Source organism: Bombina bombina, chromosome 1 (assembly GCF_027579735.1).
Source record: "Bombina bombina isolate aBomBom1 chromosome 1, aBomBom1.pri, whole genome shotgun sequence".
NCBI classification, from domain to species: domain Eukaryota; kingdom Metazoa; phylum Chordata; class Amphibia; order Anura; family Bombinatoridae; genus Bombina; species Bombina bombina.
The window spans coordinates 1,272,550,601-1,272,568,100 of record NC_069499.1 but is presented as its reverse complement, the minus strand read 5'-3'; the positions used below and the strand labels follow the sequence as shown (position 1 = coordinate 1,272,568,100).

The following is a 17,500-nucleotide window of genomic DNA, read 5'->3' as shown; positions in this document are numbered from 1 at the left end:
AACATTTTAGCCTAAACCCAGTGTAAATTGGCACACTCTTGTTTCCCCTTCTTTCTAAATAGAATCCTTCTAGCATCATTATCACGAAAGTGTGCTTTCCTTTTTACACTTTGTTAAATTCCTCTATATCCGCATAAAAACCCCAAGGACCTCCCTGACTTCCCTCACATGCCCACATTAGGAAACTGGCTAAGCATGTAGTCAATACAAAAAAAAAACATTTATTTGTGTAAATGTTAGAGGTGTGACATAGGCAAACACTGAGTAATAAATAGAGGAATAACAGCTTGCAGCTGACAAAGCTCACATGGAAATAAGAGATGGTGCAATAATAGCAGGATAGATACAGTTACCTGACACATCATCATAAAAAGGCACAAAAATATAGGGACATTCCCTCCAGACTTTATTTAACCTAAATAGCTTCAGGATAAGCCTTTTCAGTGGCACTGCTATACCAAGATTTGTGCCCCATAGGGCTCGATTTATCAAAGCCCTACGGCGTAGACTTTATAACCCTGTCATGAAAGGGTTAACAATATTTTAAAATTGTAAATATTGTTTATTCTCTTTGATGTGCAGATGTAGTCTAAACTCAAAAGTAACAAACTAAATATAGTAGATAACTGCATGACCTTTCTGCTCATTTTCCTATCTGCTTCCAACTGCAGAACCTATATGAACCTTATGTTCCAGACTTCGACTACATTCTTTTTTTAATTTAATTTGCTTTGTAGCAGCCTATACCTTATCTGCTGGGAGACTAAACCCTGCACCTAGCATGCTCTACAAGGAGACCTTTCTACGTTACCCTCTAGGACATTACCACAATTAAGCGTCCCATTCTCCTTTTTCATGTAGGGTGAAAACTCAATTCAAAACTCAGGATAGTATGAAACCTCAGTGGAATTATGTACATTCATCAGATGTGTACATTCACAACAGTCAGAGAGTCACAAATATAAGTTGTATTCATGTTGCCTCATTTGTTATATAAACAATAGTCAATGGAATAATAAAATACTCTAATATTGCAAAGCATGTTATCCTAACAAAAATACTCCTTGGTACTATGGGTTTAACCTGTACAAATGGTTATACAGTTAATCTCCCACTCAGACACTACAAAGCATTGCAATTCTGGAGGGAAAGCCAAACCAGGCTGCCATATATAGCCATCAATCATAATCCTTGTCCTACTCAGAACACCCATAGCCTCATACCTGCCACACAGTCTTAACAAGGTCCATCCCTTTATTACCCCTCAGTCTTGCATAACCAACACTGTTATATTAATACACTTTTTACCTCTGATTACCGTGTATCTATGCCTCTGCAAACTGCCCCCTTATCTCAGTTCTTTTGTCAGACTTGGATTTTAGCCAATCAGTGCTGACTCATAACTCCAAAGGAGTGAGCACAATGTTATCTATAAATACCAAGAGAACAAAGCAAATTTGATGATACAAGTAAATTGGAAAATTGCATGCCTGAATCATGAAAGTTTCATTTTGACTTGACTAACCCTTTAACTGTGTATTTAAAGGGACATTAAACTTTGGAATCATAATATAACATTTTAATGTTTTAGAAAAACTGTGCAATACATTTTCATTATTTATTCTGTCCCCTTTTCCTGTTATTTTGGAAAATTGTGAGCTTTCCAATTGCTCCTAAAAATTGAAGTGCAGACTGCTATGTTTCACACATTCATTGGTTGTACAATCGAATGGCCTATTTATAAACTTTCCACTGAAATGGCCTAAGCAGAAGACCTAGTGTAGTGTTTGATCTCGCAGGGTTAAATACAAAGTTACCATTACAAAGGGATTTTTGTGCTAATTTTTACTAATAAAAGGCTATATTGCACTAAACCCGTCTAACTTTTAGGGGTGCAGAGGTTATATATATATATATTTATTTTGTTCATTTTTTTCCATGACCAGTAAAGTTAGGTTATTGCAGGTAAATAAATTAATTATAATACAGAATGGCAGCATGGCATTTAAGGACCAGTAAATACAGTAGATTTGCATAATCAACAAATGCATGATAGCAAGACAATGCAATAGCACTTAGTCTGAACTTCAAATTAGTAGATTTTTTTCTGAAAAAAAATTAAATGTATGTCTATTCCCCCCCTGTATCATGTGACACCCAACAGCCAATTACAAATGCATACATGAATATTCTGTGCATTCTTGCACATTCTCAGTAGGAGCTGGTGACTCAAAAAGTGTGAATATAAAAAGACTGTGCACATTATGTTAATGAAAATAAATTGCAAAGTTGTTTAAAATTGCATGCTCTATATGAATCATGAAATTTTAATTTTGGCTTGAGGGGACACTCAAGTCAAAATAAACTTTTATGATTCAAGCAGAGCAAGCAGCTTTAAGAAACTTCCAAATTTACTTCCATTATCAAATTTTGCACAGTTTTTTCATAGTCACACTTTCTGGGTAACAATATCCTACTGAGCATGTGCACATGCTCACAGGGTATATATATAATAGTCTGTGATTGGCTGATGTCTGTCACATGACACAGGGGGTCGTAAAATGGGAGAAAAAATAAATTTGTCACAGAAAAAAAATATATACTGCTTATTTGAAATTAAAGGGACATTAAACACCAAAATGTTATTGTTTAAAAAGATAAATAATCCCTTTATTTGCCATTCCCTAGTTTTACATAACCAACACTTTTATAGAAATATACTTTTTACCTCTTATTACCTTGTGTCTAAGCTTCTACTGACTGCCTCCTCATCCAGTTCTTTAGACAGACTTGCATTTCAGGCAATAGTGCTGACTCTTAAATAACTTCACGGGCGTGAGCACAATGTTAACTATATGGCACACGTGAACCAACGCCCTCTATCTGTATGTGAAAAACGGTTAAATGCATTTGGATAAGAGGCGGCCTTCAAGGGATTAGAAATTAGCATATGAGCCTATTTAGGTTTAGCTTTAAACTAAGAATACCAAAAGAACAAAACAAATTTGATGTTAAAAGTAAATTGGAAAGTTGTTTAAAATTACATGCCCTATCTGAATCATTAAAGTGTAATTTGGACTTTAACTGTCCCTTTAAGAGTAGGTATTAAAATCATTGTCTTTATTATGCACTTGTTATTTATGCAATTATACTGCATAGAATGGTCCTTTGAAAGTCCCTTTAATGGTTAAATTATATAGTTTAAAAAAAAAAAGATAAAATGTGTTCTTAGATAACGGAAAAGCACACCTATTCTGCAGATATTCTTAGCATAAAATGCCTGTGCTTAAGTGGTGCAGAATGCTTTTTTTCATGCAGCATTTATAGCTCTATAGCAATATGGAGCAAAAGACTTCTACATTTCTAGCACTAATATATATATATATATATATATATATATATATATATATATATATATATATATATATATATATATATATATATATATATATATATATATATATAAAATTACCATGCTGCATCTTTTCTCTCTCTTTATTATTAAAGTAGGACACTTTAATAGCTACTTATAATGTGACACAATTGTTCTAGTTTGAATTTACCAACTGCATAATAACAAGAACATTTCCATATAATGTATAGAATCAGGCAATGAAAAAAAAAGCCTTAAAAAAAATATTTCACTCCCTTCCCTACCTCTCTTTGAAAAACATAATTTATCTGTGTATTATCAAGAAAGCCAGACACTTTAATCAGTGAGCTATGAAGTCAGTATTTCCATCCTTATCTGGTGGAGGAGTGGAAACGGAGAGCAGATAGGCAGCTCCCAGGCCGATCACTGGTGGGGAATGTTAATGGGAGACGCAGCAAGGAGATTGGCTACAGAGTCCTGCCTATCTTCACCATTATCAAGTTCTTATCATTTCAACCATCACAGCTCAGTAATGGGGCCAGTTCAACTTTCTGCTTTATCAGGGAGCTTGATTCGAGCCAGAGGGACACAAGGCGGCAAGACAACTGGGAGAATAAGCATCTGGGTTTTCAATGTATTTATAAAAACATGAAAAGATATTATTTTATTCCCATATGTGCAGATTATTTAGTTAACCCCCTAGGGGCCGTATCATCTTAAAATCCCTTAGTTGTTGAAAGGGCTGGTTGCATTTGTATACTCTAACAAAGCATATAAAAATAATGCTGTTTATTGCATAAATAGAACATGGCTGCAAAAAGGAAATGTATGGCCTCTGTACTTTAACTAGTAATTCTGCAATATGTTTCCAAACCAAAGCCTATTGTATCGTTCTTTTTGAGCTAACTTCCAACATTTTATAAAGATTTTATTAATTTTTCATGAATTAAGCAAACGAGTATGGAATCAAATGATAAATGGACAGATACAAATGTATGATGTAACCATATACAATGCATACTCAGTGAACCCCAATACATCGTAAATAAAACAAGTATACACCTAAACAAAGTGAAGTATGGAATAAAGAAATCTATTTATTAAAGAAACACAAAATTAATTCAGTCTAAAAGATGGAATTTTAAGATGTATTACAGTTCTCTCTCTTCTTCTGTTAAATAGTTATTTGTATTTATTTTTGAGAAGTGTCACTGTCCCACTCTAATGGGAGATTGAGATCTACTTAAAAGGACATTTTTATTTGCATAAATGTTTTGTAGATGATACATTTATATAGCTAATCTGGGAGTGTTTTTGTAACAATGCAAAGTTTTGCTTATTTTTAAAGAACATTGTGCTGATTTTCAGACTCCTAACCAAGCCCCACAGTGTCAGATGTGTACATGCGCTTACAGACTCCTGTTTATGTTATCTGTTTGATATGCAGGGAAGAGGGGAGGGTGGAGTGTCTGCTCTTTTTGTTTACCCAGCCCCTTTCAGTGGATGTCCCTGCCTAACCTCATCAACCATGCTAAACTGGGAGCTTGTAAGGAAGTTTTTTTAAAAGGTTTTATACTAGATTTTTAGATCAGTATCTGTGCATATTATTCTTTATAGTAGCGTCTATTACATGCAGTTATATGAAAATTGGTGCATACTGTCCCTTTAAAGTGATGATAAACAAAACAAGTAATAACATATATCCATCGATAGAGCTTTTTATGCTGATGTAATACGCATTGTTGTTTATACATTTTGAAATATAATCAAAATTTCCACCCGTCCATCAAGTACCTTCACTCTGCTCTTGTAGAGTTTCCAGGTTTTAGTTCAGTGACGTACATAGCGGGCTGGCCCGCTCTACACGTCACAGAATAAAGAAAAAAAACATAATTTATGCTTACCTGATAAATTTATTTCTCTTGTAGTGTATCCAGTCCACGGATCATCCATTACTTATGGGATATATTCTCCTTCCCAACAGGAAGTTGCAAGAGTCCACCCACAGCAAAGCTGCTATATAGCTCCTCCCCTAACTGCCATTACCAGTCATTCGACTGAAAACATGCAGAGAAAGGAAAAACCATAGGGTGCAGTGGTGACTGTAGTTTAAATGAAAAAAATTACCTGCCTTAAAGTGACAGGGCGGGCCGTGGACTGGATACACTACAAGAGAAATAAATTTATCAGGTAAGCATAAATTATGTTTTCTCTTGTTAAGTGTATCCAGTCCACGGATCATCCATTACTTATGGGATACCAATACCAAAGCTAAAGTACACGGATGATGGGAGGGACAAGGCAGGTACTTAAACGGAAGTTACCACTGCCTGTAAAAAACCCTTTCTCCCAAAAATAGCCTCCGAAGAAGCAAGGTATCAAATTTGTTAAATTTGAAAAAGTATGAAGCGCAGACCAAGACTCCGTCTTGTAAATCTGTTCAACAGAAGCCATATTTAAAAAAGGCCCAAGAGAAAACCACAGCTCTAGTAGAATGAGCTGTAATCCCTTCAGGAGGCTGCTGTCCAGCAGTCTCATAAGCTAAATGAATTATGCTTTTTAACCAAAAAGATAGAGAGGCTGCTGAAGTCTTTTGACCTCTCCTCTGTCCAGAATAGACAACAAACAAGGTGAACGTTTGATGAAAACTGAAGTAGCTTGTAAGTAAAACTTTAAAGCACAAACCACGTCCAATATTGTGTAATAGACGTTCCTTCTTTGAGGAAGGATTAGGATACAAGCATGGAACAACTATCTCTTGAGTGATATTCTTGTTAGAGATACCACCTGAGGAAAAAACCCAGGTTGGTACGCAGGACTACCTTATCCGTACGAAGGACCAGATAAGGAGAATCACATTGTAACACAGATAACTCTGAGACTCTACGAGTCGAGGAAATAGCTACCCAAAAGGAACTTTCCAAGATAAAGATTGATATCTATGGAACAAAAAAGGTTCAAACGGAACTTCTTGAAGAACCTTAAGAACCAGGTTTAAGCTCCATGGCGGAGCAACAGTTTTAAACACAGGTTTGGATCTAACCAAAGTCTGACCAAATGCCTGAACGTCTAGAATACCTGCCAGACGCTTGTGCAAAAAAATAGACAGAGTAAAAATCTGTCCCTTTTAAGGAATTAGCTGACAACCCTTTTCTCAAAAACATCTTGGAGAAAAGATAATATCCTGGGAATCCAGACTTTACTCCATGAGTAACCCTTGGATTCATAACAATCAGATATTTACACCATATCTATGTTCAATTTTCCTAAAGACAGGCTTTCATGTCTGTATTAAGGTATCAATGACTGACTCGGAGAAGCCATGCTTTGATAACATAAAGCGTTCAGTCTCCAGGCAGTCCATCTCAGATTGATTCTATTTAGATGGTTGAAAGGACCCTGAGGTAGAGGGACCTGTCTCAGAAGCAGAGACCGTGATGGAAAGGATGACATGTCCACCAGATCTGCATACCAGGTCCTGCGTGGCTACGCAGGCGCTGTCAAAAACACCAAAGCCCTCTCCTGCTTGGTCTTGACCTCCGGAGGAAATCCCACTCCCCCGGAAGAAAAGTCTGACGACTTAAAAAATCCACCTCCCAGTTCTCAACACCTGGGATATGGATAGCTGATAGACAAGAGTGAGTCTCTGTCCAGTGAATTATTTTAAGACTTCTAACATCGCTAGGGAACTTCTGTTCCCCCTTGATGGCTGATGTAAGCCACAGTCGTGTATATTGTCCGACTGAATATGATGTACCTCAGAGTTGCTAACTGAGGCCAAGTCTGAAGAGCATGGAATATCGCTCCCAGTTCCAGAATATTTATTAGAAGGAGGGTCTCCTCCTAAGTCCACTATCCCTGAGCCTTCAGGGAGTTCCAGACTGTATCCCAACCTAAAAGGCTGGCATCTATTGTAACAATTGTCCCATCTGACCTGCGGAAGGTCATACCCTTGGACAGATGGACCCGATATAGTTACCAGAGAAGAGAATCTCTGGTCTCTTGGTCCAGGTTTAACAGGGGGACAAATCTGTGTAATCCCCGTTCCTCTGACTGAGCATGCATAGTTGCAGCGGTCTGAAATGTAGACGTGCAAACGGTACTATGTCCCTTGCCGCTACCATTAAGCCGATTTCATTCATGTACTGAGCCACCGAAGGGCGCGGATGAAATGAAAAATACGGCAGAAAATTAGAACTTTGACAACCTGGACTCCGTCAGGTAAATTTTCATTTCTACAGAATCTATCAGAGTCCCTAGGAGGGAAACCCTTGAGATTGGGGATAGAGAACTCTTTCCTAGTTCACTTTCCACCCATGTGATCTCAGAAATGCCAGTACTACGTCCGTATGAGACTTGGCAATTTGGATGTTTGACGCCTGTATCAGGAAGTCGTCTAAATAAGGGGCCACTTCTATGCCCCGCGGCCTAAGGACCGCCAAAGCGACCCCAGAACCTCCATAAAGATTCTTGGGGCTGTAGATATCCCAAAGGAAAGAGCTACAATTGGTAATGTCTGTCTAGAAAGGCAAACCTGAAAAACGATGGTGATCTTTATGCATCATAATGTGAGGATAAGCATCCTTCAAATCCATTGTAGTCCTCTATTGACTCTCCTGGATCATAGTTAAGATGGCACGAATAGTTTCCAACTTAAATGACGGAATTCTGAGGAATTTGTTTAAGATCTTTAGATCCAAAATAGGTCTGAAGGTTCCCTCTCCTTGGGAACCACAAACAGATTTGAGTAAAACTCTGTCCCTGTTCCTCTCTTGGAACTGGATGGGACTCGTACACAATGTAAGAATGCCTTCTTCTTTATCTGGTTTGCAGATAATTGTGAAAGGCGAAATCTCCCCTTTTTTTGGGGGGGGAATCTTTGAAATCCAGAGATATCTCTGGGATATAAATTCCAATGCCTAGGGATCCTGGGCATCTCTTGCCCACGCCTGGGCGAAGAATGAAAGTCTGCCCCCTATAGGATCCGTTACCGGATAGGGGTCCGTTCCTTCATGCTGTCTTAGCGGCAGCAGCAGGCTCCTTGGCCTGCTTATCTTTGTTCCAGGTCCGATTGTCTCAAGACCGCCTTGGACTGAGCAAAAATTCCCTCTTGTTTTGCCTTAGAGGAAGTGGATGCCACACCTGCCCTGAAGTTTTAAAAGGCACGAAAATTAGACCTTTTTTGGCCCTTGATTTGGACCTATCCTGAGGAAGGGCATGGCCTTTTCCTCCAGTGATATAAGCAATAATCTCCTTCAAACCAGGCCCGAATAGGGTCTGCCCCTTGAAGGGAAGTTAAGTAGCTTATTTATTAAAGTCACGACAGCTGACCATGATATAAGCCATAGCGCTCTGCGCAACCAGTATAGTAAAAAACAGAATTCTTAGCCATTAGTCTAGTCAAATGAACAAAGGCATCAGAAACAAAGGAATTGGCTAGCTTAAGCTTGTCAAATATATTCATCCAATGGAGTCGCTAACTGTAAAGCCTCATCAAGAGACTCAACCCAGAACGCCGCAGCAGCAGTGACAGAAGCAATGTATGCAAGGGGCTGCAGGATAAAACCCTGTTGAATAAACATTTTTTATCCATTGGATCTAAAAAGCACAACTGTCCTCGCCAGAGGTAGTGGTACGCTTAGCTAGAGTAGAAACTCTTCTCTCCACCTTAGGAACTGTCTGCCAGAAGTCCTGTGTGGTGGTAACTATTAGAAAACATTCTTCTAAAAAATAGGAGGGGAAGAGAACGGCACACCTGGTCTATCCCATTCCTTATTAAAAAAATTTTAGTAAACCTCTTTAGGTATTGGAAAAACATCAGTACACACCGGCACTGCATATTATTTATCCAGTCTACACAATTTCTCTGGCCCTGCGATTGTACACATTCATTCAGAGCAGCCAAAGCCTCCTTGAGCAACAAGTGGAGGTTCTCAAGCAAAAATTTTAAATGTAGAAATATCAGAATCAGGTTAAATCATCTTCCCTGAGTCAAAAATATCACCCACAGACTAAGCATATTGTGAGGTAGTATCAGACATGGTTCTTAAAGCGTCTGTATGCTCTGTATCTACCCCCAGAGCTATCTTTCTTTCCTTTAATTTCAGGTAGTCTGACTAATACTGCTGCCAGAGTATTATTCACCACCTTTGCCATGTCTTGTAAAATAAACGCTATGGGCGCCCTTGATGTACTTGGCGCCATTTGAGCGTGAGTCCCTGAAGCGGGAGTCGAAGGGTCTGACACGTGGGGAGAGTTAGTCGGCATAAAACTTTCTCCTCGACAGAATCCCCTGGTAAAATAAACGCTATGGGTGCCCTTGATGTACTTGGCGCCATTTGAGCGTGAGTCCCTAAAGCGGGAGTCAAAAGGTCTGACACGTGGGGAGAGTTAGTCGGCATAACTACCCCCTCGACAGAAACCTCTGGTGATAATGTTTTTAAAGACAAAAAATGATCTTTATTGTTTAACATGAAATCAGTACATCTGGTACACATTCTAAGATGGGGTTCCACCATGGCTTTAAAACATAATGAACACAGAGCTTCCTCTATGTCAGACATGTTAGAACAGACTAATAATGAGACTAGTAAGCTTGGAAAACACTTTAAATCAAGTTAACAAGCAAATATATAAAACGTTACTGTGCCTTTAAGAGAAACAAATTTTGTCAAAATTTGAAAAACAGTGAAAAAAGGCAGTAAAACAAACGAAATTTTTACAGTACATGTAATAAGGTAACAGAGCATTGCACCCACTTGCAAATGGATGATTAACCCCTTAATGCAAAAAACAGATAAAAAAAACGACAGACGTTTTTAAAAACAGACACAACAAAACTGCCACAGCAGAGCTGTGGATTACCTTCCCTATAAACGATTTTGGAAGTCTTTTTAGCCCTTTAGAAATGTCCTGTAGTATTCATGGGACTGCTGAGGGAATCTGGATGATTCATTTTGTAATTTTAACTGCGCAAAAAAGCGCTAAATTAGACCCCTCCGACTCATATTACAACAGTGGGAAGCTTCAGTTAACTGTTTCTATGCAAAATTTAAGCCAGCCATGTGGAAAAACTTAGGCCCCAATAAGTTTTATCACCAAACATATGTTGAAAAACGATTAAACATGCCAGCAAACGTTTTAAAACACATTATTACAAGAGTATGTATCTCTATTAATAAGCCTGATACCAGTCGCTTTTACTGCATTTAAGGCTATACCAACATTACAGTGTTATCACCAATGTACGTTAAAAAACGATTAAACATGCCAGCAAACGTTTTAAAACACATTTTTATAAGAGTATGTATCTCTATTAATAAGCCTGATACCAGTCGCTATCGCTGCATTTAAGGCTTTACTTACATTACTTCGGTATCAGCAGTATTTTCTTAGTCAATTCCATTCCTAGAAAAATATTTTACTGCACATACCTTATCTGCAGGAAAACCTGCACGCCATTCCCCCTCTGAAGTACCTCACTCCTCAGAATGTGTGAGAACAGCAAATGGATCTTAGTTACGTCTGCTAAGATCATAGAAAAACGCAGGCAGATTCTTTTTCCAAATACTGCCTGAGATAAACAGCACACTCCGGTGCCATTTAAAAATAACAAGCTTTTGATTGAAGAATAAACTAAGTATAAAACACCACAGACTCTCACGACCTCCTATCTATGTTGAGGCTTGCAAGAGAATGACTGGTAATGGCAGTTAGGGGAGGAGCTATATAGCAGCTTTGCTGTGGGTGGACTCTTGCAACTTCCTGTTGGGAAGGAGAATATATCCCATAAGTAATGGATGATCCGTGGACTGGATACACTTAACAAGAGAAAAAATATTATGAGGGTGGAGTTACCGGATGGACACTGCAATGTATGGGAAATTGCATTTTTAGGTCTATTTGTGTATATGAATTAGCCAGTTTGTGCTTTTAAACCACAACCTATTGAAATGGGTTGAGCTTATAGGTAATATCAGATGTCATTATGTTATCACTGTGTACACACACTTGCTTACTTATCTTATATTTGTCTGTAAACCTAAGCTCAATACTAAGAGAGAACAATGGAAAATTAATGTTTATTACTTAACTATCCTGCACCACACTGGGAGTGTAATTTCTTCTGCTGGCTGTGTTTACATAGGCTTATATGTAGTCTAGTCTCCAGTATAGAAACTTTCAGTATAGGTAGGGATACCACAGGCTAAATCAGCTATTTCAAATGCAGAAATAAGGGTAAAGGAGCTACTTGTACACAATTTAAGACACTCCAGCAGGTAGAATGGATAATTGGGAACAATTTAAAAGGAGAGGGAAAAAAAATGGGTAAACTGTTTTGCTAGTGCTAAAACTATATGCTTTGATGAATTAGAGCATGCAATTTTTGCACTATAATGGCCCTTTAGTTTCTAATGCATATAAAAAAAAATAACTTTAATGGGCGAGTTTGAAAAGTTTTTGAATGCATTAGGAACTTGTTTGCTGCAATTGTTTTTCAGTAGCCAAACACCACTTATCACTTGCCTTACTTAGAGTCACTCCAGACTTGTTTATGGAGTAGACAAGGCCATTGACTGTCATTATGTTAACAAACTACAAACCAATACATATTTTGCGATCCTCTAATCTCTGCTAAAGCCAATTAGGGACTGGTATGTGGCAGGGATAGGCTTGACGTGTGCTCTTCCAGTTTTCAGAACTGGAATCCTCTTCATTTTCATACTTTAATTACAGGGCAAAATAATTAATAAATGTATACTGCAAAGCTATTTGACTACACATATTTAAACATTTTATATTAAAAGTTCCAAAGAGTTTACTATCCCTTTAAACCAGGATGGTTTTTATTCCACGATTGTGAAAACCCAACACCTAGGGCCACACTTGCAGCCTTCAAGTGCTTTTTTACATGGCCCCCTACTTTACCAACCCATGCTACACTGGTGCATTTCAAATACCTTTAGAACCATAAAAATGGCTTTAAAAAACAAACAAAAAAGCAATCACTTGCCCAAAAGTTCATTATAACACTTGCATACAGCCCTCTGACAATATGGACTTAGACATCTAATATTTTTTTCTTTTTCATGCATCTCTGGACAGCTGAACTATTCTATTGCAGAAGAGCAATACAAAATAATTCATATATGTATATTCAATATTTAGAGGTTGTGAATATGTCATTTGTATGCCTAAGGTAAATGGAGACAAAATTAATTGTCTGATGTTCAAATTGGATCCAAGGACTTCAAAGGCAGTGCCTGGAAAAAGGGCTTGCTTTGAATTTCTTTCTATGAGGTGAATAACTTCCCCAGTAATGAAAGCTAAAAATGAGTTACATTTTACTATCTTTATTTATTTGTAGGGTGAAAACATATTAACCACAGATGCATACTGACATAAAATATTTAAATAAATACATTTTTTTTTTTTTAAAAAGTGTCAAGTTATCCTCAAAGATTAGAAAGAAAAGAAAGAAAGAAAGAAAGAAAGAAAGAAAGAAAGGACAGTAAAGTCAGATTTTTCTTTTCATGATTTAGACAAAGTGTGCAATTTTGAATAACTTTATAATATACTTATTGCCGAACTTGCTTTGTTCTCTTTATATTCTTTGTTACATTTTAGCCAATCAGTGCTGACTCCTAGGTAACTCCATGTGAGTGAGCACAATGTTTTTTTTTATATGGCACTTTCAACAAAGAATACCAAGAGAACAAAAACAATTTGATGATGAAAATTTTTAAAATTGCAAGCCCTATATGAATCATGAAAGTTTAATTTTGACTAGACTGTACATTTAAAAAGAGACATGAAACCCAACATGATTCAGATAGAACATACACTTTTAAACAACTTTCAAATCTACTTCTATTATCAATTTTGCTTCATTATCTTGGTATCCTTTATAGAAGGAGCAACAATGCGCTACTGGGAGCTAGCTGGACACATCGGTTGAGCCAACGGGAAGAGGCATATATGTGCAGTCGCGTCTTAGCAGGTAGCTTCCCAGTAGTGTACTGCAGCACATGAGCCTATCTAGGTATGAAAGCAAAAAAAAATAAAGCAAAATTAGATAGTGGAAGTAAATTGAAAAGTTGTTTAAAATTGTATTCATGAAAGAAAATAAGTGTTCTGTAGCTTTAAATATTTCTTTCATTCTCTTTTTTCAGTATTCTTGCCTTGCACAAGTAACGACTGTCATAGGACTCATTGGGTGTAATATTCTCTGCTTATGAGTTATACTCTTTTATACTGCTGAAGAAGAAAATACAGCAAATTAGTAGGGCACAATGCTTATTGAAATTCTTATAAAAAGTGTTGCAAAATAAAGTTATAAGAGCTACTTCAGCCACAACAAGTTACTGAGATAACTATCTTATCCATTTTAAAGGGACAGTCAACACCAAAACTGTTATTGATTAAAAAGATAAATAACGCCTTTACTATCCATTCCCCAGCTTTGCACAACCAACATTCTTATATTAATATACTTTATAACCTTTAAACCTCTACATTTCTGCCTGTTTCTAAGCCACTAAAGACAGCCTCTTATCACATGCTTTTTTACTAACAAGAGACAACTAGTTCATGTGGGCCATATAAATAACATTGTGCTCTCTCTCATGGAGTTATGGCTGACACTCCACTAATTGGATAAAATGCATATATAATAAATAGCCATGTGATAAGGGGGCTGCTCAGATACAAGATAATCAAAGAGGTAAAAAAAAAAAAAAAGTATATTAATATAACCATGTTGGTTGTGCAAAACTGGGGAATGGGTAATAAAGGGATTATCCATCTATTTAAACAAAAACATTTGGAGTTAACAATCCCTTTAAATAACATGCACTTCTCTGCTTTGCCTAATAAGTCTGATATAGTCTGATATAGTGTAATTGGGTGTTTCTGCCTTTCCTTTACATATGAAATAATGATCTTTATCATACAAGTTATATCATCTTCGTGTAAGGGAAAGATGCAATTGGCAGGATCCAATGGCTATGAGGGAAACCAACATTTTTCTTTTATCATTCAGATAGAACATACAATCTTAAACAACTTTCCAATTTAGTTCTATTATTCAATTGTCTTAGTTTCCTAGTTATCTTTTGTAGAAAAGCTGGATGGTAAGTTTAGGAGTGTGCATGTGTCTGCAGCACTGTATGGCAGTAGGTATGCAAGTATGCTATACATTAACAAGAGCACTAGATGGCAGCACTATTTCCTGCAATGTAGTGCTCCAGACGTGCACGCTACCTATCTAGATATCACTTCTAAAAATAACATGAGAACAAAGCAAATTTGATAATAGAAGTAAATTGGAAACTTTTAAAATACGTATGAGGACAGTCGTGTATATATATATATATATATATATATATATATTGCAAAAGAAAAGGCAAGAACTCAGGAACTTGAAGTCAGGTGACTTTGATACACAAGGTGAGTAGCACTAACACAGGTGTGCAAGGGGTGCTAGATCTGACGCGTTTTGCGCATGCTCACATGCACTTCATCAGAGATGTATATATATATATATATATATATATATATATATATATATATATATATATATATATATCTCATGTAGAAAACATGAAGAGGACTATTAATTTTGCAACTAGAACGTTATATTGGTACATTGATAGAACTATAGTATAAAAAAAGATCTATTTACAAAAGGAAAGAAATAGTCTACTATTAATGAAAGACCAGAGTCTAAAAGAAGTCATAAAATCTATTACTCAGAGGTCAATGGAAAAAAGAAAAGGAAAGAGAAGGCAAGGGGGGAACGAGAGGAGGAAAAGAAAAAAAAAACACACTTTTATAGACATATAATTTCTAGTTCTATGGACAAAATCAATGTATTAATACTTTGCAGAATTGTAATTTGTTCATAAGTGTTTATTCTAGGAGGCCATGTTAAATTGAATATATGTAGGTCCCTTTTTCATCAACAGAACGCATATGCTGTTATTATAGTGCAGTCTTGGCAATGTGATATTCTGAGTCAGATTTGATATTTAAACACAAAGATAGGGGTTAAGAGGATTTAGTAATTTAATGATTAATTAAACCATACATTTAGGGAAAAATAGTCATTGAAAAGTTGTTTTAAATGTTATGCTCTATCTGAATCATGAAAGAAAATGTAAACTCAAACATAGGAACCTAAATTTAACATGGCTTAGTACCTTGTAAGAGTTTGATTATTTAAAAAACTTTTGCACAGACAGCATTTTAAAAAAGGGACAGTCTAGTCAAAATTAAACTTTTATGATTCAGATAGGGCATGCCATTTTAATCAACTTTCCAATTTACTTTTATCATGAAATTTTCTTTCCTCTTTGTATTCTTTATATACTAATTACTAAGCCCTTAAAGGCCGCCTTTTATCTCAGTGCATTTTTGACAGTTTTTAACAGCTAGACAGCGCTAGTTTATGCGTGCCATATAGATAACATTGTGCTCACTCAAATAGAGTTATTTATGAGTCAGCACTGATTGGCTATAATGCAAGTAAGTCAAAAGAACTGAAATAAAAGTGCAGTCTGCAGAGGCTTAGCTACAAGGCAATCGCATAGGTAAAACATATATTAATATATCCGTGTTGGTTATGGAAAACTGGAGAATGGGTAAAAAAGGGATTATCTAATCTTTTTAAACAATACAAATTCTGGAGTAGACTGTCCCTTTAAAAGGGACAGTGTAAACCATTTTTAAATAACTGCATGTAATAGAGACTACTATAAATAAGAATATGCACAGATACTGATCTAAAATTCCAGTATAAAACCTTTTACAAACTTACTTAGAAGCTCCCAGTTTAGCACTGTTGATGGGGTTAGACTGGAACACCCAGTGAAAGGGGCTGGGAAAACAGGAACAGCAGACACCCCCTCTTCCCTGTATATCAAAATACAGATTATACAAACAGGAGATACAGGAATCTGTAGGCATCAGTATACATCTAAAAATTTAAAGCTTGGTTAGGAGTCTGAAAATCAGCCACACTTATTAAAAAAATAAGCAAAATTATACATTTTTACAAAAACACCCCCGATGAGCTATATAAATGGATCATCTACAAAACATGTATGCAAAGAAAAATCTAGTGTATAATGTCCCTTTAACATGTAGCCCTGCTTTCTAGCATCGGAGAGTGAATTTAGTAGAGAATACAAGAATTTGAAATTATTTAAGAAGCAAAAGTTTCAGTCAAGTAGCGAGAACTGACTAGAAGTATAGTTCTATATGACTCTATATAGTGTGCACGTCACTATATGGTTCTATACGGAGTGTACACGTGACACTACATGGCTCTATTAGGAATTTGCATGTGTTAGCGTTGTAAGGCAACAATGTTACTAGCAGTTTTATTCCTTGTTCCTACCAAATATTGCTAAAGACACATGCACGCTCCTGAGCTCATTTAAGCCTACCTAGGTTTACTCTTCAGCAAAGGATTCAACAATGAGAACAAAGCAAATTTGACAAGAGAAGTAAATTGGAATGTTTTTCATAGATTGCATGCTTGATCTATACCATGGAAGTTTAATTATGGCTTTATAACAGATGCAAGATTTTAACCGAAACCGTTTATAATCTGAAACAGTGTGTCAGGGCTCTTTAGCACATGTAATGGGATAGCAGATCAAAATTCTGGGAGGCAATAGTGCAGACTGATCTCATAATACTGGAAAGGGGTGTTGTGTGGCTACTGGGCATATCTGGGTAGCCTGGAGGTGGGCTTCGTACTGAACAGCAAGAGTGCCTGAAACAGATATTAATGTCTCAGGTGGACCATGCAGGGAATAAGGAGAGAAACTAGTTGCTATAAACAAAAGGTCTCATTAGGGTTCTCCCACATGCAAAATATTTTAAACAATTATTATCACTATTATGAAAAGTACCTAGAGTCAGTAATGCAAAAACTACACACTCAAACATATTAGAGTATGTCATTGCTGCTTTAGAATGTCCCTTTAACCTTTTTTTTTTTACCCATGACAAAAATAAAATATCCCACATAACTACTTTTGCTGTGCAGCACTGCCAATGCAGCTGCATTATTCACTAATAAATCACCATTCTTTTTGGATAAAAGTTTCAAACACAGAG

The 17,500-nt window shown here is 36.6% G+C and overlaps 1 protein-coding gene across 2 annotated transcripts in view; it reads right to left on the bottom strand.

The window, feature by feature from the left end:
• ZFPM1 (zinc finger protein, FOG family member 1) overlaps positions 1-17,500 on the bottom strand; it is a 260,259-nt gene that overhangs the window by 222,329 nt on the left and 20,430 nt on the right. Inside the window, exon 2 of one of the 2 annotated variants that reach the window (XM_053701284.1) lies at positions 16,191-16,285. The exons of the other annotated variant lie outside the window; for it this stretch is intronic. Coding sequence (XP_053557259.1) covers positions 16,191-16,285 — 95 coding nt within the window. The remainder of the gene's footprint in view (positions 1-16,190; positions 16,286-17,500) is intronic. 2 annotated transcript variants of the gene reach the window in all.